This window comes from Amblyomma mixtum, chromosome 1 (assembly GCF_055824585.1).
Source record: "Amblyomma mixtum isolate Tamu chromosome 1, ASM5582458v1, whole genome shotgun sequence".
NCBI classification, from domain to species: domain Eukaryota; kingdom Metazoa; phylum Arthropoda; class Arachnida; order Ixodida; family Ixodidae; genus Amblyomma; species Amblyomma mixtum.
In genome coordinates, this window is record NC_143012.1 from 81,149,153 (window position 1) to 81,172,319 (window position 23,167).

The 23,167-nt window shown below is 53.3% G+C and overlaps 1 protein-coding gene across 3 annotated transcripts in view; it reads left to right on the forward strand.

Moving 5' to 3' along the window:
• LOC149366937 (uncharacterized) overlaps positions 1-23,167 on the forward strand; it is a 141,512-nt gene that overhangs the window by 100,281 nt on the left and 18,064 nt on the right. The window contains exons 1-3 of one of the 3 annotated variants that reach the window (XM_089553311.1): positions 14,150-14,545; positions 17,002-17,239; positions 18,089-18,470. In XM_089553311.1, coding sequence (XP_089409437.1) covers positions 14,460-14,545; positions 17,002-17,239; positions 18,089-18,470 — 706 coding nt within the window. In that variant the 5' untranslated portion in view covers positions 14,150-14,459. Of the gene's footprint in view, positions 1-14,149; positions 14,546-17,001; positions 17,240-18,088; positions 19,115-23,167 lie in introns of those variants that run through there. The other 2 variants (XM_089553296.1, XM_089553303.1) reach the window with 2 other exon arrangements.

Here is a 23,167-nt window from a genome sequence, read left to right on the forward strand (position 1 = left end):
CCAAGATGTCCAGATGTAGGGTCATCGTGCATGGCTTGCAAAACAGAGTTGTGCAGGCTCTTCGGGACTACCAGCAGGAAGCGGTGGCCCGTAGAAGAATAGTTTTTCTTCCACAGAAGACCATCCCGCACACAAAAGTGGCTGACATTGGAAGGATCTTCAGCTGCCGCAAGGAGAGACCGTAGGGTTAAATCTTTCTGCTGTTCCGCTTTGAACGTTGCGACATCAGGAAAAGCAGATGACACTGACACGACGCAGTGGTCCAAAGTAGCGATGGTAGGCTCAGACTCAGGAAGGGGCAGCCTCGAAAGACAGTCCGCGTCAGCGTGACGGCGACCACTCTTGTAGACGGCTGTGTAATCGAACTCTTGTAGCCGGAGAGCCCACCGTGCAAGGCGCCCGCACGGGTCACGAAGGTTAACGAGCCAGCAGAGGGCATGATGGTCGGTGACGACGGTGAACGGTCGTCCGTACAGATAGGAACGGAAACGCTGCGTGGCGAAGACGACAGCCAAGCATTCTTGCTCGGTGACTGTATAATTGCGCTCCGGCTTGCTGAGCGAGCGACTCGCATACGCAACAACGTGCTCTTTGTTGTTGCATCGCTGGACGAGAACAGCGCCGAGGCCAACACCGCTGGCGTCGTCAGTATGAATGTCTCTGGGAGCGGAGGGATCGAAGTGGCGAAGTACAGGGTGGCATGTCAGGAGGAATTTTAGTTGGCGAAAGGCGGAGTCGCACTCAGGTGTCCACTCGAAAGCCACATCTTTGTGAAGTAGACCAGTCAGGGGGTAAGCTACGTCCGCAAAACGATGAATAAAGTGGCGGAAGTAAGAGCATAAGCCCAAGAAGCTCCGCAGCTCTTTGACAGACCGCGGTGGCTTGAACGACTCGACAGCTGCAGTCTTGGCTGGATCAGGTCTGACGCCGTCTTTGTCAATGAGGTGTCCAAGCACTAACGCTTGACGCGCACCAAAGTGGCACTTTTTAGAGTTAAGCACAAGGCCAGCTTGGCGCAAACAGTCCAGGACGAGAGCTAAACGGTCGTTGTGCTCACTGAACGTCTTTCCGAAAATTACAACGTCGTCGAGGTAGCACATGCATATTTCCCATTTCAAACCGCGGAGTATAGTGTCCATAAATCTCTCGAAGGTGGCGGGCGCATTGCAAAGGCCAAATGGCATCACATTAAATTCATAAAGGCCATCAGGCGTTCTAAACGCTGTTTTTTCTTTGTCCGCGGGATGCATAGGGATTTGCCAATACCCCGACCGAAGATCAATAGAAGAGAAGTAGGAGGCTGCAAATAGGCAGTCGATGGCATCGTCGATTCGAGGTAGGGGGTATACGTCTTTTCTCGTGACGGCATTCAGACGACGGTAATCCACGCAAAAACGCCACGACCCATCCTTCTTCCGAACAAGAATTACTGGAGCAGCCCAGGGACTCGACGACTCTTGTATAACACCTTTAGTTAACATCTCCTTCACTTGCTCATTGATCAGCTTACGTTCAGACGGGGCCACTCGGTAGGGCTTTTGCCGGATCGGATGTGAGGCGCCAGTGTCAATCCTGTGAAGGGTCCGAGACGAGGGGATGGAAGGTGGGCCACCGGGCTGTGAAAAGTCAAACATGGTGGAGTGTCGCAGAAGAATGGCCAAGACATCACGGCGCTCATGCGCCGAGAGCGAGTTGTCAATCATGCTGAGTAGCTTGGGCTCGTCACAAAACTCTGGCGCTTCCGCGTGCAAGGCGTCGGTAACCAAGGCAACGGACACTTGTGAGGCGTGGCTGCACGACGCAAGCTTCTGGCCTTCAGGCAAAACTACTGCTTCTGTAGAACAATTCACTGCCCATAATTCAGTGCGACCGTTGGTGACAGAAACCATGGCATGAGGAACCAAAATATTCTTCTTCATGCAGGTAAGATGGTTCGGTTCCACAGTCGCATCAAACACGTCGACAGTGGTATCGGGGCAGGAAACCGGTACGCATACGGCCGAAGAAGGAGGCACGACAGTATCTCGGGTAACAACGAGCACACTCTCTCCACTGCAAGAGGCTTCCACAAGGCCAGTGGTAAAACATTTGCCGACGCTGAGCTCACCGGTGCGACAATCGACGTTGGCGCCACACATCTGCAAAAAGTCGAGACCAAGAATGACGTCGTGCGTCGATCGGGCGAGCACCGCCATTTCCGTGCTGAACACTTCACCACTCAAAGAAACCTTAACAGTACACACTCCGATTGCAGGCAACGGTTCGCCACTCACACCACAAAACTGGACATTTTTGTCCCACCGAAACAAAACTTTGCGTCCAAGGAGAGACTTAAATGCAGCGCTCATAACGGAAACAGTAGCACCGGTATCCACTAAAGCCATTACAGGTACACCATCCACTAGCACATTCACTTTGTTCCGCAACATAACTACAGGCAGGGGTATCACTTCCGGCGGCAAACTTCCAGCGACCTCACCGCCATCGGTCGCGCCGACTAGTTTTCCGGCGGAGGCGAAGAGGAGCGGCGTCGGGGTGATGGAGATCGACGAATGCGGGAAGCTGGAGGTGGAGTCACGCTTCTATCCGATGCCGGTGAACTATTCCGCATTTGTGCAGGCCATCGGTTGTCGACATCAGGCGGGTAAGACGGGCGCCGAGAAGGTACAGGTTGGTAATCTTGCCGCGGAGGATAGCCTGAGGAGCCGTAACGCGATGGTTGGCGGCGGGGACAAAATCGTGAGATGTGACCGGGCTGACCGCAGCGGTAACACACAAGAGAGGGACCAGGAGCACGTTGATCCGGCAAGTAGTCTTCGTGCCTACTATTGGGCCAAATGTTCTCGTCGTATGTGGCCGGCGGATGTTGGTAAAAGCGGGGCCGGTGTTCTGGAGGCGATCGCGGTCGCAGCTGTCGGGGCACCCGGTGGTCCTCAAAGTCCGCTGCGTTAACTGCAGCTGGCGGAGGAGGCAGGGGGAGGGGTCTTGGAGTAGCGCCGCCGCCGCAACAACAGCTCGCGGGGGGAAGCCTCGGTGCACTAGGATAGTGTGCAAGCACCGGGCTGGGGAGGCAGATTCCTAGACCTTCATGTGGCTGGGAGGAGCCGAAGGTCTAGAAGAGTCCAGGTCCAAGGCTGCAGGTCCAGGAGGCCGCAGGCCTTGGGCTGCAGGTCCAGGTTCCTCGGGCTACAGAAGGATGTCCAGGCCGGTCTCCTTGAGGTAGGCCAGCAGGAGCCGGCAGGCGGGCAGGGGGTTCCGGGCCGGGAAAAGCAGCTGGTCCTCCGTGTCTGCTGGCAGGCCGAGGGCACGGTAGCCTGCAAAGAGACGGCTACGAGGCAGAGCAAAAGTAGGACATGCACCCAACAGGTGACCCAGGGTGCCTGTATCCCCGCACGACGGACAGGCAGGGGAGGAGGCCATACCAACTACGAACTTGCGTGTCGGCGTCCATGAGCATCCGATCCGAAGTCGGAGCAGGAGAGCACGTTCTCTGCGCGGGATCTTGTCTGGGAGCCGGTGGAAGGGCCTGCACGCAGAGATAGGCCTGTCAGGATGCTTTTCCCTTACCGCTCGCCTTAGTAGATGCCGGGCAAAATCATGCGGGGCCACTTTGGTGGTCACGGGCGACCCATCGTTGTGGGCAGCCTTGGCGAGGGAGTCGGCGTCCTCGTTGCCCTGGACGCCGGTGTGGCCAGGGACCCAGTGAAGGGACACCTGGTAGCCTGCATCCTCCAGTGCGTGCAGGTGGGCACGCAGGACACTAGCCGATGTCTGCGAGATGTGGGGCCTGCTCAGGAGCTGGAGGGCAGGCCGGGAGTCACACAGGACAGCGACAGGGCCAGGTGGGGTGGTGGACCCGATGAATTCTGCTGCCAGGTGGAGACCTGCCAGCTCAGCTGCCGTGGAGCTGCCCGGGAAGGAACGTCTGCAGGACCGGGTCTGCTGCAGTTGGGGCACTGCCAGAGCCGCTGCTGCTTGCCCTGTGGCTGGCAGGACCGAGCCATCGGTGAAGAGGAGGGTGGCCCCTTTGCACTCTTCCAGGAAGGCAGCAGTGGTCTGGCGGAGTGCTGCAGCAGGGGAGTGGCGCTTGGTCACGCCGTCAAGGTCCAGGGTGACCTGCAGAGGAGGTCGGGTTGGAAGAGGGGGGAGGACTGGGAGGCCCTGGGGAGGGCCAAGTGTCGCCACGTAGAGTGCGTGGAGCTTCCCCATCCTAGAGTCGGCATTGGCCTGCAGGCGAGCACGGAGGGCACCGCCATCACGAACGTGGGCGAGCCGGTCCGTGTGAGTCAGGCCCATCTGCAGGAGCAGGAGGTCCAGCGGGAAGATGCCCGCCTCTGCCAGCGTGGCCGGGACCTGCGATCGCGGTGGAACCCCCAGGAAGCGGCGGATCCATTTCTTGCGAGAGAGTTCCATGCGATTAAGGCGGGTGCTCCGGAGCGTAACTAGGGGGAGGGCGTAAAGGATGGCTGATGTCGCCGCTGCCTCGAAGAGTCGGATGGCCCAGGTGGGGGTGCAGCCGTTGCCTCGGGCGACGATGGAAAGTACTGCTCGGCCGACTCGCTCCATGTGGGACAGGAGGGCCTTGTCAGCAGGAATCCAGGAGAGCCGGTGGTCGATGGTGAGACCAAGGTACTTCACCTGCGATTTCCAAGGGAGCTTAGTGCCGTCAATCTTGAGGGTAGCAATCTGAGCCGTGGCTCGTGCTCCCCTCGGATGTATAAACAAAGCCTCAGATTTCGTGGCTGAGAGAGACAGCCCCTTGGTCGCCAGGAACTGCTGCACCCCGTTGAGGGCACGCTGGAGGGCCTGTCTGGCAGAGGTAATCTGCCTCCTCGGAGCTCGGACCCAGAGGGCGACATCGTCCGCGTATACAGAGCAGAGAACTCTGTGGCGGCGGTCCTGCTGGATGGAGCGAGGGAGGCCTGCCATGACCAGGTTGAAGAGGAAAGGGCTGAGGACAGACCCCTGAGGGACCCCGGTGGTGATGGGGCGAGGACTGCTCAGAGTGCGGCCAACCCGAACCTGCATAGAACGGTTGGACAGGAAGGAGGTTATAAACCGCCGGAGGTTACCTGTCACCCCCAGCTCGTCCAAGGCCATCTCGATGGTGCTATGGGGCAGACCGTCGAAGGCCGACTGGACGTCCAGGAGGACAAGGATGGCAACGTCTCCGTGGAACTTCGCTTCCTCGAGGGATGACACCACGTCCGCGATGGAGTCTGCGGTACAGCGGTGCCTGCGAAAACCTGTCAAGTTCTCGGGGAGAAAGTTAGTAGCCTCAGCAATCCAGGTGAGGCGTTGGAGTGCCACCGACTCCATGGTCTTACAGGCAGCTGAGGTCAGCGAGACGGGTCGGTAGGACGACAGCTCCTTGAAGGGCTTGCGGGGTTTGAGGATAGGGACCACGATGGCCGTGGTCCAGCTCTCCGGGAGGATGCCGCTCGACCAAATGTCGTTAAACACGGTCAGCAGGCGGGCCTTTTCCGGGGCATCCAAGTTCCGCAGCATCTGCAATGTGAGCCCGTCTGCCCCAGGAGCGCTCTTCTTTTTGGACCGATGGAGGGCCCTGTGCAGCTCGTGTGGGGTGATCGGGTCAGTGCAGAGGGAGGCCACGCCAACAGCACCTGCAAGGACAGGAGGAAGTTGGGTTGGACACTGGGACGGAGGTCTCAGTGGGGGGCCTGGGCTCGGGTGGGCAGCCTTGGTGAGGTGGTCGGCCAGCTGCTCCGCCAGTGCCTGGTACGACACCCCCCGGGCAATGGCGGCACCGAGGACTGGGTGGCGGTTTGCTGCGACCTGGAGGAGGGACCGCAGGAGTCGCCAGGCCGTCGCCGACTGCCGTGCCGAGCGGATGGACTGGCAGACGCCAGCCCAGCCCGCTCTAGCCCGGCGGTTCGCCTGGCGACGGCAGACAGCATCAACCCGCCGGTAGGCCGTCCAGTCCTCTGGGAGCGTCGTGCTCTCCGCCTTCCGCTCGGCTCGTCTCCTGGCAGCTCGGAGTCCCAGGAGGCGAAGGTCGGGGACAGGGGCCTGCACTGAGGTAGAGCAGGACACAGTAGCACTTTGTGCACACTTGCCCAGCAGGGTCAGGAAGTCCTCTGCATGGGGGATGTCCTTTGCGAGTTCCCTGAACATGGGCCACTTGGTGATTTTGTACACTTTTTCCTTCCTGCGCCTTCGGGAGGAAGGGTTCAGAAGGATGGGGAAGTGGTCCGAGCCCAAGGAATCCGGAGCTCTATCCCAGGTGTAGTGGCAGGCGTCCGAGAGCAAGGCTAGGTCGATGATGGACGAATGGCCCGGTCGGATGAAGGTAGGGGCCCTGGGCTGCAGGACCCTGAGACTGGCTGCAGTGATGGCATCCAGAAGCTTCCTGCCTCTGGCGGACGTGGTACGGCTGCCCCAATCCCTGTGGTGAGAATTAAAATCTCCACAGATTAGAACGTCCTTACCAAGTCGTGCATGAAGGGCCGTGAGGCAGGCAGGGTCCCAAGGCACACTGGGTGGAAGGTAGACTGAGGCCACTGTGGTGTCCGTGCTGCCCATGCGGACGCGCACAGCACAGATCTCCAGGTGACCCAGGTCAGGGTCATCGGCTGCCAGGACAGTATGGGGGATCCCATTCCTGACATAGATGGCCGTGCGGGGTCTCTCCTGGGGGTGGGCGTCGTCCCGGCAGGGGGCGTCACTGCAGTCCTGGAGGGAGCAGCAGGAGCGGCCCGAGTACCCAGTGTACCCTGGGAGACGGGAGGATTCTGCAGGGATCCGGGTCTCCTGGAGAGCCATGATGTCGTAGTCCAGGGAGCCCTGCAGAACAAGGTCTTTTATATCGGCCCGCCGGGCACGCAGGGAATTCACGTTCCACTGCATGACCCGAGGCCATGAGGGGGCCGAGTTACGCGATCCATGGTGTTGGGTGGAGGGGCCCTCGGCAGCGAGGACAGCCAGGCACATCTGACGTGCGCCCGAGTCACGGGGGAGCTGTGGCAAGAGGGCCTGGACAGCAAGCCGCAGGGCTGCCGTCACCGTCTGTTGGGCATCCTGCGCTGGAGAGCGGGCTGGGACCCCGGCAGCAGGGCGGGAAGGTCCGGGGCCCCGAGTCTGCAGGGCCTTGGCATAGCTGAGCCCCCGGGTGACCCTGGAGGATCCGGGTCCCGGTTCCCTGGGAGGCTGCTGCTGGTGGCGGATCTGGACCCTGGCCGCCCGGCGGGCCCCAGGCTCTGCATGCCTGCGGAGAGCAGTCGCCACCTTACTTTGTTCCCTCCAGATGGGACAGGAGGGGTCCTCCGCGCAGTGGCGTCCACCGCAGTGGATACAGCGGGGGACGTCTGCTCTGCAGGCCCGGTGGTGGTGGTGGCCCCCGCAGAAAGTGCAACGCTGCGGTTTCGAGCAGGAGGCGGCCACGTGGTTGTAGCCCCCCCACCGAGAGCACAGCAAGGGCCGGGCCTTGAAAGGGTGGACCGGGAACAGTATCCCGGCAATCTGGACCTGGTCCGGGGGCTCAGCTGCGAAACGGGTGGTGACAGCACGGCCACGGCGACGGATGGCCAGGATCTCGACCGAGGACTCGATGGTGTCGGCGATGTCCTGTTCAGACACCTCCGGGTCGATACCGAAGACGGCCCCGATGAAGCCATCCGGGCGGGAGGCCTCGAAAGCCCGGACTGGGGTCGACAGCAGAGAGCTGAGACCCAGGAGGGCTGCCCTGGCCTCTGGGGTGGAGACGTCCGCGGCGATGATGTTGCGCCTGCGGTTAACTCTTACCTCCAAGACGCCAGGCCGGGAGTACAGGAAGGCGCTGTAGTCCTCCTTGACAACGTCCCTGAGAGAGAAGGACCTCTGGCGGGGCCGGAAGAGGACAGTGGCCACACGGGGCTGTGGACGGGCTCCTGGACGCCTGGCCTTGCGGTTCACCAGGATCCACCCGTCTGGCCCACGTTGGTCCTGACTGGCTGGAGCAGAGGGGGGAGGGTTAAGTAGCGAGGGCTCGCCACTTACCTCTGGAGAGCCATGGCCAGGGGGGGAGAGAGACTCCTCAGGGGTATGGACCAGTGGGGTTGGGGTGCTGGACTGGGAGGAGACAACCTGTAGTTGTTGACTGGCTGCGTTGAGCAGCTTCTCTAGTGCCGAGGATCTCTGGTCTGTGGGCCCTCCTGGGGAAGAGACCTCAACGGAGGGGGTGATTAGAGGGGAGGGATCGGCAACGGGCAGCTGAGTGGGCACAGTTGCTTGGGGGCTCCCTGCGGGCAGGTGCTCCGGGGACGGCTCCAGGTGAGGCCTGGGGCGTCGGGGTTTCCTGGGCTGTCGCCTGGGGCCGGGGGGCAGGTCCGGGTGGTCCCTCAGGAACTGGGCCCTCTGGCGGGTGACTGCTGGCGAGGGGGAAGCGCTGCGCGTAGGCGAGGGGGAAGCACTGAGCGCTGCCGAGGGGGAAGCGCTGCGCGCAGGAGGAGGGGAAGCACTGCGCGCTGGCGAGGAGGAAGCGCTTCGCGCAAGTGGGGGGGAGGCGCTGCGCGTAGGCGAGGGGGAAGCACTGCGCGCTGGCGAGGGGTGCCTGGAGCTGCAAGGGCTGTGCTGCAGACTGGCAGTAGCCTGGACAGTGGTTTCCAAGGGGGGTGGGGAGGCCTGGTGACGGCCCGGGAGATCCGGCGTCTGGAGGACCCGTTGACCCCGGTTGGCCTCTGCCAGAAGGGCTGCCACCCGCAGGCGGAGGTGGCGGAGGAAGTACTTGGGATTAACAGTTAGACTGGCAGACCGCTGGTGGTGGAGAGTGCGCCTTGGGCTGCGTGGGGAGTGGCTTGTGCCAGGGACAGGCTCGTCACTCGCAGTGTGGTCCCCCATAATGTTATGGGGGTCCCCTGCGAGTATGGAGTACGGCAAAAAAGAACAGGAGGAGAAAAGAAAGCAAATGCAGAAGGGGGGGGGGAAGAAGGGAAATATAAAAAATAGGGCGAGTAAAAAATCACCAGAAAAGGCCGGTTAAAAAAACAAAAAAAACAAGTGAAACGGATAGAAGAGTAGGAAAGGAAGGAGGTAGAAGAACTAGGGGTAGGGGAACACAAGTAAAAAAACGAGTAAGACACGGATAAAAAAAACGCGAGCCAAACACGAGGAAAAACACGAGTAAATACAAGTGATCACGCGGAGAAGAGTAGAGAAAAGAGGGAGGTTGAAGAAATGGGGTTAGGGGAACACAAGTCAAACGCACGAGTAAAAACACGGGTTAAATACGAGTAAAACACGAGTGAAAACAAGTGAACACGCGGGGGAACACAAGTCAAAAGCACTAGTAAAAACACGGGTAAAACACGAGTAATACACGAGTGAAAACAAGTGAGCACGCGGAGAAGAGTAGAGAAAAAGGGAGGTAGTAGAAATAGGGGTAGGGGAACACAAGTGAAAAAAAAACATAAGTATAACACGTGTAATACACGAGTAAGAAAACTCGAGAAAAACACGTGAAAAAAAACTCGATTAAAAACAAGTGAACACGCGAACAGGAAGAGTGGAATTAAAGAGGAAAGACAGGTGTAGAAGTAAATGAAATAAGAAGGTTGGAGTGATCTGGTCAGTTCCTCGCGAGACGGGAGGATAAAAAAGAGGCTTAGGAGATGGGGGTGAAAGGAATAGGGCTAGCGGTGGGAGAAAGGAATAGTCAGGGAAAAAGAAGAGCGATAAAACAAAATGCGAGCGCTAAAAAAACAACACTAGTAAGCAGCGAAGGGTAGAAAGATTTAAAAGCAAAATAGAGGATAGTGAGGGAAACCTAGTTTTAAAATGAGTGAGTTCGGAATATGGAGTCGAGCAAGAAGGCGGCGACCCGACTCCGTTTGCGACAAGCGCGTGTACTGGATTTAAGGAGCGCCTCCTGGAGCTCCCGGAAAATATTAACCATGCCAAGGGCCATAAGCCGGCTGTTTGAAGTAGTGAAGATGATTCCGAAGGCGAAGATTCTGCCAGTGTCAGTGTTGCCACATCACCGACACGTGTTGTCACACGGAATCAGAAACGAAAGACCTATAAATGACCAGCTGATAATGGCAGACCGTTACGACTCGTTTGCTTCAACGCTCAAAGCATCGTAAATAAGACAGCCGAATTCAAAGCACTTCTTTATTCACTTTATTTCTGGTAGAAAGCAAGTATACATCATGAGCAAGAGAGTTTAAAAGAGGATTATTCTACCAAGGAAGGCGAGGCAAAAGGCGTTTCATCTACGCCTGACAAGGCCTCGCCTCCTGGCGAGATACATTGCACTCTCTATGCTACAAAAGCCGTTGAAAAAAATATATTGCACCATTCATTACGTGCAGAAAACAGAAACATTGTGAACAAGTATTATATGAAATTAAAACCGTAAGTTCTACAGAAAACAAGAGCATTTTTAAAAAAAAAAAAAAGCTTACATCACAACCTGTTAGTTATTATTGTGTCAAAAGGTAAGAACCACAGTTGCATAAATATTTATCTTAACAAAAGATTAGCTCCTAACCAAAAAATTATTACAGTGTCAAAATCATGAAAAAGCAACATTTGTACTGACATATTTCAATAATCTAACAAGGAACACAGCAATACAAACGAAACACAAACCTAAACGAGATAACAAGGAGACAGGTCATTTTTTTTCTACCAGGAGTACTTTTTTTATCCGTGCTTTATAAGTATACGGTGACTGCACATTTACTGCGATGTCAATAATCTCTGGAAACAGATTTAAAAGGACAGAAATCTGGTAGTCTAACGATTGTGTACCATAGGAAGTTCTGACTTTTTTCTTAGCAAAGTTATAGCCGCATTCTTGACGTCGGTACTTCCCAAGAAATGAATTCAGGTTACTTTTTATGCGAGTGAATATGTTCAGTGCCAAGCGCTGTCGAAATATACTTGTAATTGCAAGTATTTCATTTTTTTACGAACAGTGGAGCTGTGTGTTCTCGCAACGCTGCATTTTCTATGAATCGGATACATTTCTTTTGAAGAATATGAAGACGTTCCAAATTACCAGTGGTAGTGGTGCCCCAAACTAGTATGCAGTATTGCAATCTTGAATTAATCATGGTATAATAAAGCTGGCGTTTGAACCACGCTGGGAGCATAAACTTAAATCTATTTAGCCTTCCAATAGTTTTCGCGAGGTCCATAGTCAAATAGTTTATGTGGTGTGTCCAGTTCAAGTTTTCGTGGAAATGTACACCCAGAAATTTCTGAGCGCTAACACGGTTTAATGTTTGCCCCTCGAAGACTAGTTTAAGTTTAGTGTCAATCGCCTTATTTTTAGCCCGAAAGATAATGTAGTTCGTTTTGTCAGTATTGAGTCTTAACTGGCTATGCTGCAACCACGTCGATAATTCTTCGAGCCATGTATTGGCATTCTTCATTAGGGTGATTAGACAATTGCCATGGAAAAACACATTAGTATCATCAGCATACAACACTATTTCGGGGGTTTGGGGTATTGATACAATGTCATTAATATATAAGAGAAATAGGAGAGGACCTAAGATCCAGCTTTGGGGTACGCCATATTTAATTACCTGTGCTGTTGATCTGCTGTTATGAATACTAACGAACTGGAGGCGGTTGTATAAATAACTTTTTATCAAATCAAGAGCTTTGCCGCGGATTCCATAGTCGTAAAGTTTACTAAACAATATACGACCTGGACCCGCACATTACGTTTCTGACAGAAACATGGCTTCATTCTGATATCCCTGGTAGCTTAATTGTTCCCCCCGCCTACAGAATATTGTGTGCGACAGACCGACAAGTGGCGGAGGAGTCGCAATAATACTTAAGTAAAGTATATATGCTGTGATGCTACCGGGTATTCCAAGTCATGAGTCTTTTTTGTAATATCGATTTTTGTGGCAACACTATTGTATTAGGTGTAGTATATCGACCTCCTAACGCGGACGTCGCCTTTCTTGAAGAGCTTTGTGATTATGTCCAACGCTTCCGGGGCGACCGAGTGAAGTTTATTTTAGGTGGCGATTTCAACTTGCCTGATATAGATTGGATCCACATAATGACCCTGCTACGTCTACATAATATACACCGGGTCGGGAGCCGAGTTGTCTCTCCAGAGCCCGAGCCCGCGCTTGTCGTCTGTTTTCGTGCATGTCCGTGTCCATGTTACGGGGGAGCGGGGAGACCCAGAGCATATGACGCCACAGTACTGGGATACGCTCCGCCTTCCCTGGAGTGCGGTCGTGTTGGATGTGTAAGCGCTTTCGCATGCGGCGCCGAGGGGCCGTCTGCATGAGCCGCGTGTATAGGTTCACGAGGTTGGTCTCCCGCAGCTCCTGATAGGAGTTTAGCACCCCCGATGCCTTTAGTCTGGCATTAGAGGTAGCCGCCGCGAGATCCAGGGCCCACTCAGTTGCCTTGCGGATGACGGCGTCTATCGCTCCTCGTGTTGCTTAGCAGTGCGGAGATATGGCACGGCGTAGAGGATCCGGCTAATCACACAGGCATAGACGAGCCGAAGCGCGTCCCTGCCCCGCAGACCGCCCCGCTTGTTGGAAACGCGGCGGAAAATGCGCCCTACCTGTTCGCCTATATAGTCTTGAGTTTCACAATAGTGGAGTCCGGTCTGAGTCTGTGGTGAACGAAAAGGCCCAGAATACAGAGCTCCTCCACCTCTCTAATAGGACCTCCTGACAGAGAGATGTGTATTGCTGTCCTATCCCTTGTGTTCGCTCTGATACGCAGAAGCTCTGATTTTGCTGGAGCACATTGGAGCCCACAGTCAATAGCATACGCAATGACTATGGAAGCGGCCTGCTGAAGGCGGTCCGCCATGTCCCCAACGCTCCCTTCAGTGGTGAAAATTGTAATTTCATCTGCATATAACGCGTGTTGAATGCCTTCCACCCGGGCCAGTTGCCTTGGGAGGCGCATCATAGCTATGTTGAAAAGGAGCGGTGTTATCACCGCTCCCTGAGGGGTACCCCGTGTTCCCATCATGTAAGGGCCGTATTCCTTGTCCTCAATCCAAAGAAAGGCCTAGAGATTAGTCAATAAATATCTTACATACGCGTAGGCCCTAGCCCCACAATCGGTAGAACTCAAGGTGGCCAGGATGCTTCCGTGTTTAACACTGTCGTAAGCCCCTTTCAGATCAAGGGCGAGGATGGCTTCGCCATAGTGTTGCATAGTTGTGGGTCGTATTACATCCCTGTCCGGCTGGAGGAGGACATCCTCCAGCCGCACCGCAGGTCCCGCATTTGCGTCGTCCCAGAGGATGCTGCGGATTGCAGCGCCGGCTTGTGCAGGACCGAAAGTTGCATTGGGGTCGTCCGCGTTTCCCGGTTTCAGCACCACGACGATGACGTCTTTTAAGCATGAAATGCTTTTAGCTGCCGTTGTCGGCAGTGTGGTGACGTCACGCCGAGACCGAGAGCCATCATCCGGGCACTGAAATCCACTCATCCGGGCACTGAATTCCAGTCATCCGGGCACTGAATACCAGTCATCCGGGCTCTGAAACGAGAACATCCGGGCACCGTACGAGACTTAACGAGATTTAACGAGACTCTCTAAGCCCTCCTACGCGACCGGCATGCAAGCGCCGGTTGGTCTCCAAATGAGACAAAAAATAACTGCTGCCAGTGCCTTCTCAATGTTTATCAAGATATCAGTGGAGCTGTGGGTTTGATAATGCACGGAATTATAATTTCCGATTTCTAATAACGCATGCAAAAAGCACATATATGCCACGTTACACTTCGTCATACGTGATCCGGGGGAGAAGCGCTGCGTTCAAAGGGCAAGGCATCGCGCCGAACGGGTGGTAGCGTTCCTCCCTTCCTTTACGGTGCGGTTCGGGTGTCCACCGAGATGGCAGAGAATTACTGCGCCATTTCCTTTCCTCAAAAAACCTTGCGTTCAAATGGCAAGGCATTGCGCTGAACGGGTGGTGGCGTTCCTCCCTTCCTGTACGGTGCGGTTCGGGTGTCCACCGAGATGACATTAGGCCCCCCGTAAACATTTCATGCTTACTCTACTCTCGTTTACGGGAGAGGCAGAGATTTTTTCAATGCGCAGCGTGTTCTGCGGCCGCCACCGGAGTTGCTTGGAGCGCTTCGAGGGTTGCGTGCAGCGCACTCCCGCCCTGCGTATGCGCAGAGCTAGCCGGCGTCTGTTGCTGGACGACACCAGCGTCCCTCGATGCAGCCGCCGCGTTCATCTTTCCGCGCCAGACGCGGACAATATCCTGGAGGTATTCGCGCCGAACGGGTGGTAGCGTTCCGTGAACTCCCTGGCAGCGCTACACGCTGTCGCGTTCCACTCATACAGGCGAAGCTTTGTGCGGAAAACGCTTTCGCCTCTACGCCCTTTAGACAAAGTGCCACCTGAATTTTTCTCCGGCGCCAGCCGCTCTAAGTGCAAGAGCGCCACGTGCACGTTGAAAGGAAGGATTTACTGAGTAGAAGAAGAAGAAGAAGAAAGAAGTACCGGCCATGGAGATTGAACATCTGCCGGAGAGCCTTCTCTTGGAGGTGTTCGGGCACCTGACGTCGTTCGACGATGTATGCACCTGCGCGAGGTAAGTCGGCTGTAACTGCAACGCAGTGCATCACCTTCCAGTCGATGCTTCGGAGCTTAGACGAAGCTTGTTAGGCTAGGGATGCCGGTGCGACACTACATCCGTGAGCACGTATTCCGCTGTCCACTTATTAAATGCGGCATCAAGCGCTATTCAACGCTTCTTTCTAGTTTATAACGCCAGTGTTATTAACAGCGAGCCATTAACAGCCAGCAACCTGCTTAATCTTCCATTCCTCTTTACGCTTCAAAATTAGGAGTCACTTTGGCGACTAAAGTGGTGCAAGGCGAAAGCCTGAGTACAGCATTCTGCCACGAATGTGGTTGTGAATGATGATTCAAGTGCTACCAGCGAATGACGCGTCCACTGGCTGTCTGCGTGTGTTACTGATGTGTGGTTAACATGTTAAGCTTCGCCTGTAAGAGTGGAACGCGACAGCGTCTTGCAACGCTGCCAGGGAGTCCACAGAACGCCATCGCCAATTCGGCTGTACGCCTTGCTGGACGGTAAATTTATTTTTTGAGGAAAGGAAATGTATCTCTCTCGCATATCTGGGTGGACACCTGCACCTCGCCGTAAGGGAAAGGGGGAAGATGGGAGTGAACGAAGACGCCGTATTAGCTAGACGCGCCTTTGTTCATTCCAAACCATTCAGCTGGCATTACAGAGTGGCTAGCGTGCTCGTATCGCACTCCGGAGACCCTGGTTCGATTCCCCAACTCGACCAATTTCGTTCTCGGTTTTATTGATTTATGCGGTCTAACTAGAAAGGTTAATTAGCTATTTCATATTTATATCATTGTATTTCTGTCCATCGTGTTCTGTCATTCACCTGTCAAATGTTGGAACTGTCTAGGATGTTCGACACAACGTATATGAAACGAGAAACGTCGAACTGAGTGGGGAAGTGCGTGGTGGTGGAACGAACGCGGCTTCGTACTTATCTGTTTTTTCAGCAGCGTTTCCTTCCGCGGACGCTGTTGTCGCTGCGACGCGCGTCTTTCTTTTCTTTTCCTCTGTCTTCTGACCTCTTCATTCTCCTCTATCTTAATTAGGCTAATTGATTAATTAAGCAATTAACTAAACTCAGTCCCACTTAGTTGAAGCATCACTATACGATCCCTTTGATTGGTTGCATGGTTACTAGCCAAAGTACAATTGGCCCCATTTGAAATTCGCGCACTGTGACGTCACGAGGATTTCGACCAATTGAAAAGCGTGACATTTTCTGTCGACAACTCCTGCTTACAACGATGAGGCATTAAAGGCTTCCGCCTTAAAACATGAAATAAACCAGCGCCCTCCGTAGATATGATGCGTCCCACCGTCTTTGCAGCGTCTCTATAGTTGAGCGCTGAGGAAAGTGCAAACATTTTCAACAAATGAGAACACATAGATGTTAAAGATGCTCCCGCAGGCCCGGTTGTCGGCTTATCTCCTCGATGTTTTTGCCGAAATTCCAGCAGCAGACGTGTGTTGGAAAACTCCGCCTGGACCAAATAGTGGCAGATAAACATTGCGTCCGATTGTAAACAAAAGTGCGGCACAGCAGCTCACGCCCCAATTTCCATCTGTATAAAATTCCACACTCTTGAGTCTCGTACTCTTTTGAAGCTTGGGTGCGCATAATGGGACCTTCCTCTGTACCTCATTGGTATATACACTGCAGGGTTGCCTTGCAATCAGGAGGAAGCTAGTCATCCTTCGGAGACTGGCGTGCACCAAACTTATCTGCAAAGGCGCGTAAAGCGGGCAACTACCGATGAGTCAGGATTTTCTAACAAGCTGATCTGCTAAAAGTGCAGAAGATGAGTAACTAGCGATCAGTCAGGATTTTCAGTTTGGACGGGCATAGCCGCTAGCCGGTCACGGGTCGCGTCCGAGATCTCAGTGGAGGACATGAAATTGATGGGCAAGATGTCATTTTTCGGATTGGTGCCAGTCCAGGGCGTCTCTGCACGTACTATGTAATCCCCTGTAGAGTGGCAGCAATCCGAATAATCACCATAGCGAAGACCATGGCCTGGTAGTAGCGATAAACGGTTCTCTCCATATGTCGACAGAGGTGTAAGGTTGATGTAGCAGGAATCATACTCAGGCAATGTATTCCGCAAACGTTGAGAACGTGGGAAATTCCGCTAGCAACGACGCCGTCAGTAAGCGGCAAGAAAACATTACGCCTCAATTCCCACGTCTTTATTTGTACCCTCTCCAGTTCAGAGCGGTGAGGAAAATCACCGCGCCGGAATTCTTCATGTACATTTTGTCTGAATGCTGTAGAGGTGAGATAACTCTTAGCTTAAATAGATTCTTACTCTACGACGGTGAATTAACGGCTCTTGAACATCGGAACTAATGAGCTTTGCCTCTACTAGAGCTCACGTATACGTTACCGCTTATATATATATGTCAAATAAAACAATGCGACAACACTAGCGCACGCCTCTTCATTCCAGGGTATGTCGCCGATGGTGGCGTGTGGCACGCGACTTCTCGCTGAGGCGTGTGCTACGCGTGACGTCGTTTCCGCTCAAGGCTCGACAGGTGCACAGCCTTCTCGAGGCCCACGTCGACGCCAACATCGTGGAACTGCACATAACCCGTTCCTTGGACACATCCACCGCCGAGGATGAGGAGAGAGACTTTCCGCGAGCGTTCTTCGCCTACCTCGCCGATCACTGCCCCTCACTCAGGGTGAGCGTTTCATGAAGGCTACGCTTTACGAAGGGTCCCCTCGTTCAAACCCGAGCCCAAAGTCTTATACGAGCGCTATGGGACCGGAGTAGTCGATGTGGAAGAAACACGTACATTCTGTAACAAAAATAGCGCTTCTTTAACGCCAGCAATTGTTGTGATCTTCAGTTAACAGGACGTCAAAGTTTTAAATGAAGAAAAACGAATACTCACTCATTTTTATCAGGATGCCTTCCCTCATCGATAACACCAAATTACACAACTTGGATGAGCTGCTCTAGGATCTGGGCCGACTCAGGACGATGAAGTAGATGAACTTATATTTTTCGCTTCCGTCGACACACCAAGCATGAAAGCGGCAGTTAGCCCTGGGATCCTAAACTCCATTTAAATTCGATTTCAGCGATTTAAGCGCACTTGGTGACTGAACGGGGTTTGATGTCTAGAAAATTAAATTCTCGACGTGAACGCAGCGGGAAAGGCTGCGCGGTAGCCGAATCGTTTTAGGCATAGAAAAACGATGCTGCTTTGTTACCACTGTTGGTTGTTTAACACCTGCTCGGTGACGAAGTTTTTTCATGCTGGAGATGGTTGCCATAGCAACAACATGACGCTCCAGTTGGCTTCCTGCCAGCCAATATGGGAGGAATTGGCGCTGACGTCTGGATTGAATGGATAATGCGATATATGAGTTTCCCATCTCTAGCCATCCCATCCAGCGCAGTTGTTGTTCCCCAAAACACTGAAACGTCAACTTCTTGATAAACACGCAACGGATAAATGCGGGGAATGTCCACTACAAGTGCTAGCGTACTAAAAAGATCTACATGTGTCCCCACTTATTCGCAGGTCTTGCACATCACTCGCGGCTTCCTCTTCGATCACTTTCGAGAGAACAAGGTCACAGTGTGCGACCTGCCACCGACGCTCACTCATCTCTCACTGCGCGAGTCGTGGTTCAGAGCGGAGCAGTTCTTCACCGCCGAAGAGGGCCGTCCATACCCACGTGATCTCCGGCTGCTGGACCTCGCCGACTGCGTACTCGCGCCTGCCATCGGGCTAGCCAAGCTGGAGCAATTCTCGTCGCTTCGTGCCCTTTGCTTCGAAGGCTGCTACCTGTTCAACGACCGACGCCTGACCAACATACTGCCCGTGATCGCCAACCTCGTTGTTCTGGATATTGAGCGCACGGACGTGAGGGACACGGGTGCCGAGATGGTGCTCTTGCACGGTCAGAGCCTGCGTGTTTTGTTCTTGGGACACACGGCATTCACCGGCAAAGCATTCAAATCAATCTACATTGGAACAAATGGAAGCCTAAGGCTGGGTCTAACACATCTGTGCCTGAGGGACACGTATGCGGGCAAGAAGCGCCTTTACAAACTTATAAGCATGGCTCCCCGGTTGCAGTGGCTCGCTGTGAGCAGCCCACACATGACGGAGCACGTCGCGGTGCGCGTGCGTAATGCCTTGCCCAGTTCTTGCCGCTACTTGGAGGTCTTACTAAGCTCCGAGCAAACAAGTCGCCTCTGCCATCACTTCACCTGTGACTTCATTAAGAGCTTGAACCTAGGTGCCCCGCCAGGTGAAAACTGCTGAAGCGTCCTTTTTTCTTCTGTGGTTTATATGACCTGATTTTTCGCCTTCAAGGGAACTCCGTGTGTGGACTCTTTGCTCACGTCCTTCTGCTATTGGCCAGTTAACATAATTTGCGATACCCATGAAGGTTTAAGAAAACATTTGCGTTTTACAATTCTTGGGGTAACGATGGGTCAAGAGAGAATACCTCTTCGGGGCAAAATATCGCTTAAATGATCAGAAAAAAAAAAACCGGATTTACATAATTTCGGACAATTAGACTTCTTATATATGAGCTGGCAGACACCGTAAATGCAATGTTCGATATGTGGCCTTCGTTTTGAAGGCAGACCGAAATAAATGGTTTACGCGACGGCATTGTTTCATGTCACTGAGCATGGCATTGCGCCTCCTTGTATTCTTGAACGGGTCCTCCGTATCAACCTCTTGTCGCAACGTTGGTGAAGCTCCCTGAGGCTCCTCTTCTCTTGTTCACTTTTATGACCGAAGACAGTCAATGAAGATATGCATCGCCGTTTTTCTTCCCTGCGTGCACCAAGTGGAAATATTGTTTGATCTATCAGCAATATTGGAGATATCAGTTTGTCTCCAAGATTCCACTGAATCAAGGCTTAAGTTGTTGATCAGCGGCAGTTGATGGCTGATTGGGCCTTCTCCTTCCCTGGTAGCCACACGCCGGGTTGTTCCCGTGTTCGCCGTCCTCACGGGGCGCATTGGCCCTACCGCGTCATAACACTTCCCTCCACGGCAGCCGCCCTCTGGGTTCTTCCCGTGGTAGCCACTTTCGGGCCTCCCTCTCCTTTCCACTAAAAGTGGAGAAGGTGATGTCCCTCTTCACTTTGGCACCTGCCAAGCATGCCAGGTTGCCAGTCATTTTTGCTTCATTTTGTTTTGCGTTTCTTCTTTTGGCAGCCGCCTGCCGGCCTTTCCCTCCTGTTCCCGACAGAAGGAGAGCCGGATTTACCTCTTCCCGCTTGCCAAGTGCGGCAGGCATTGCACACAAGACTACGATAGTTGTGTTGATATGGGTTAACGTCCGAAAGGGACTCACTGTGTGAAGATCTCCGCAGTGGATAGCTCCGGTTAATTTCGACCACATACGTTTCTAACGGGCACTGACATCACACAGTACACGGGTTTCTAGTATTTCGCCTGCATCGAAGTGATACCACTGCGGCCGGGATCGAACCCGCGTCTTTCTGAGCAGAACTTGAGTGCCACGACCACTGAGCCACTGCGGCGGCATTCTGCTCATGGTGGTACGACACACAACGACAAATAACAAAAATAAAAACTGTGAATACAGACACTAGTGTACATCAGCGATCGTAATAAAAGACCGAAAACGCACCCCGAGAATGAGAATAGTAGTTTTCATTATGCCCGTATCGGATTTCAGATGTACCACCTGCACCATTTCTGGCCGTGCTCAGCGCCGCTGAGACGCTTTCGCTGTCTAGAGAACATGTTCGTAGTCTGATACGCCTATTTTTCGAAGGTTCGAAATATAACGCGGTAACAGTGTTTCATTAAGTTCTTAACGGGGGATTGGTGTCCACACCTCGTCTCTCTCATATGGCTTGTGCTTTGAGTGTCATCGCCGTTGGTTTTAGCATAGGATGCTGGTACGCTGCTCGTCTTGAACCCGGAGCCTGGTAAGCTCTCAGACTTCCTTCTGTGATGCTGAAGGTAGGCATTGGCGTCAAGCTTCTCTTAACCCGTGACCTTTAGGTGAATGGCATCGAGCGTAGTGGCTCCCTCCGTGCCGTGGACGAGCCGAAAAGGCGTAATCCGAGTGGCCTTTTCTATAGCGGCTTTGTAGCGGAGTGGAGCGTGAAAGAGGATGACCTCCCAGGCCGCGTACTCTCAGTCGGCATGTCATGCATGTCGGAGCTGTCCGCCCAAGAGCTCAGTGGAGCATCTGCGTGTGGTGTACTGTCCGTTCATTTCGATTTGTTTTGTCACCTTAAATACTCCTTTCGGGGTGTTATATAAGATGCTGGTTACATTTCATAGGGGAGATCACAGGTTTTGGGAGTGAGAAGGAACAGTCGTCGCTAATGTCGATGGTAGGCGATGGACAGTCAGCAGTCCACAGGTTGTCAGGTTGTAGCGCTGGATGGTCTGCGTCGTCTCTACCGTAAATGCGGTTCCGCTTCTCGCAATTGTTATTTCAGGAGGAGAGAGGTTATGTCGCGGCGGGTTACGTTTGAGGAAGAGTTTCGACATTTCTTCTTCTTTGCAGTTGCGTTCGCGCTTTGGTTGGCGCCCTAGGTGAGGGACAGAGAGAGAAAAACTTTACTGTGCACAGGAATTCGGGCCTCCCAGGCCCATGGTGCTCCGCATGGCCCCACCCCACTCAACTCTTTGCGCGTAAAATGTCCATGACGCTGGCAGCGCGGGCGGCGACGATCTTTTGTCTTGCTGAGTCCGTGGAGCGTAGCGATGTCTCCCAGTCCTCCCATGTTTGGAGTGGTCCCTGCCCGCCGGGTCGAGGCGAAGCCGGACGGGCCAGGAGGATATGGGTCAGGTTTTGCTTCTGTGCATTGCACAGAGGGTAGGAGGGTGGTATGGTTCGGTAGTGGGAGAGTAGAGAGGGATAGGTATGACTCGCTTTTGGTGACGGCGCCTTAGGTGTTGCTCCCTGGTAGTGAGGGAGGACTCGGGGTGGGGGGGGGGGGGGGGGGCGGGTATAATTGCCTTCCGGCATGAGCATTCGCAATGAGTTCAGCGAAGGTGCACGCGCGCTCCTTTGAGAAAGCCCCCATGAGGTGAGCCTGTGCCTGGTTTCTAGACCCTCGGGCTAAAGAATCGGCGGCCTGAATGCCTGGGTTTCCAGAGTGCACAGGCACCCAGACGAGCTCAGTGCTGCAGTAGGAGGGAGGTTCTGGGTCAGCATTTGGTAGGTGGCAGGTTAGACCCTGCCCTTAGACTAATTTAGCATTGCAGTTTTTGAATCACTGAGTATATAGGTAGCACTGGAGCTGCCGAGCGCAAACGCTATAGGTATTTCTTCTGGTTCCTCTGGGTTAGTTCCCTGGGGTAATTCTTTTATAATTGTAGGGGTACCCGGAGTTTACGCAGCCGCTGTGGCTCGGTGGTGGTCGCATGCAGCATCTACCCATACGGTGTTCTGTTCATCGCCGTATCGTTCATGAAGGGCCGCTTCCCTGGCTTCCCGTCCCCCGCGGTTTTGGTCGGGGTGCTTGTTACGAGGGAGTGGCCGAATGCGTAGGCTTTGGCCAATTGCTTTCCCCTAACGGCAGGAATACTCTATAAACTCCAAATTCGCATCCCCGGTAATCATAACTCACTAGGTAAGTCAGCCGCCGCATATATACTTGTGTTTTCGAAGGACGACTTCGTAAAAAGGTCCAGGAGCTCTATGTCGATCGGCTGGAATTGCCTTGTTGATTATGGGATTAACATCACCCTTACAAAAATGCTTCTTGAGACAGTGTTGAAGTTCTCATGAGCAGACTCAACACGCCATGTTGAATTTTTGTTGTGACCAGGATGGGCTAGTGTTGGTGAATTGTTGAGGCCGAGTTGAAACTCATGGGAAAAGTGGCCACTGTGCTAGAGTTGAGCATTCTCAATGAAATTTCTGCTTTGCGTTCATGTTGAATTCATGTTGGAATTACGGGAGTGAATCAACACGCCATTCTGAATCTTGGCTGGGGTAAAAAAGCAAAAAAATCCTGGGAATACATTCGTATTGCGCCAGATGGACCGACTACCAATGCAATTTTCGGCGGTATATTTATATTTATTGCTGCAATTTCTCGTTAACGTGAAGCCGTCATCCCCTGTGACGTAGTACTCCTCACATACGCACAAACACATATGTACATCAATATATATACATACATATATACACCTTAGCCCTACACATCCATCAGATAAAGAGCATGGGACAGTACTGCACACGAGGCTATAGAGAGAACTGACAGAGTTCATTTTACGATCTTAAGTGTAACCTCGGCTTCGCCCTTATATAGTCCTACTCAAGGGTGTCCGGACCTGCGCAGGTTGTAGACTGCCGATCAGCAAAGTTATGTCAGTTACTACTATTAATATTTATTTATTTTATGTGTAGTAGAAGTAATGAAGTTCATATGCAACGGTCTATTATTTGACGACCTTGATTCATTCATAAACCACTTAAATAAAGCATAAATAAGCGCCCTTTTTATGAGAGCACATACGAATCATCCAAAGTAGGTATGCCTGAATGAGCATATTGCACTTTTTCTATGCAAGAAAATGACTTTGAGCGGTTTATGAGAGTTTTGACGGGTGTTGCGTGCGTTCTTAATATGTGTAATG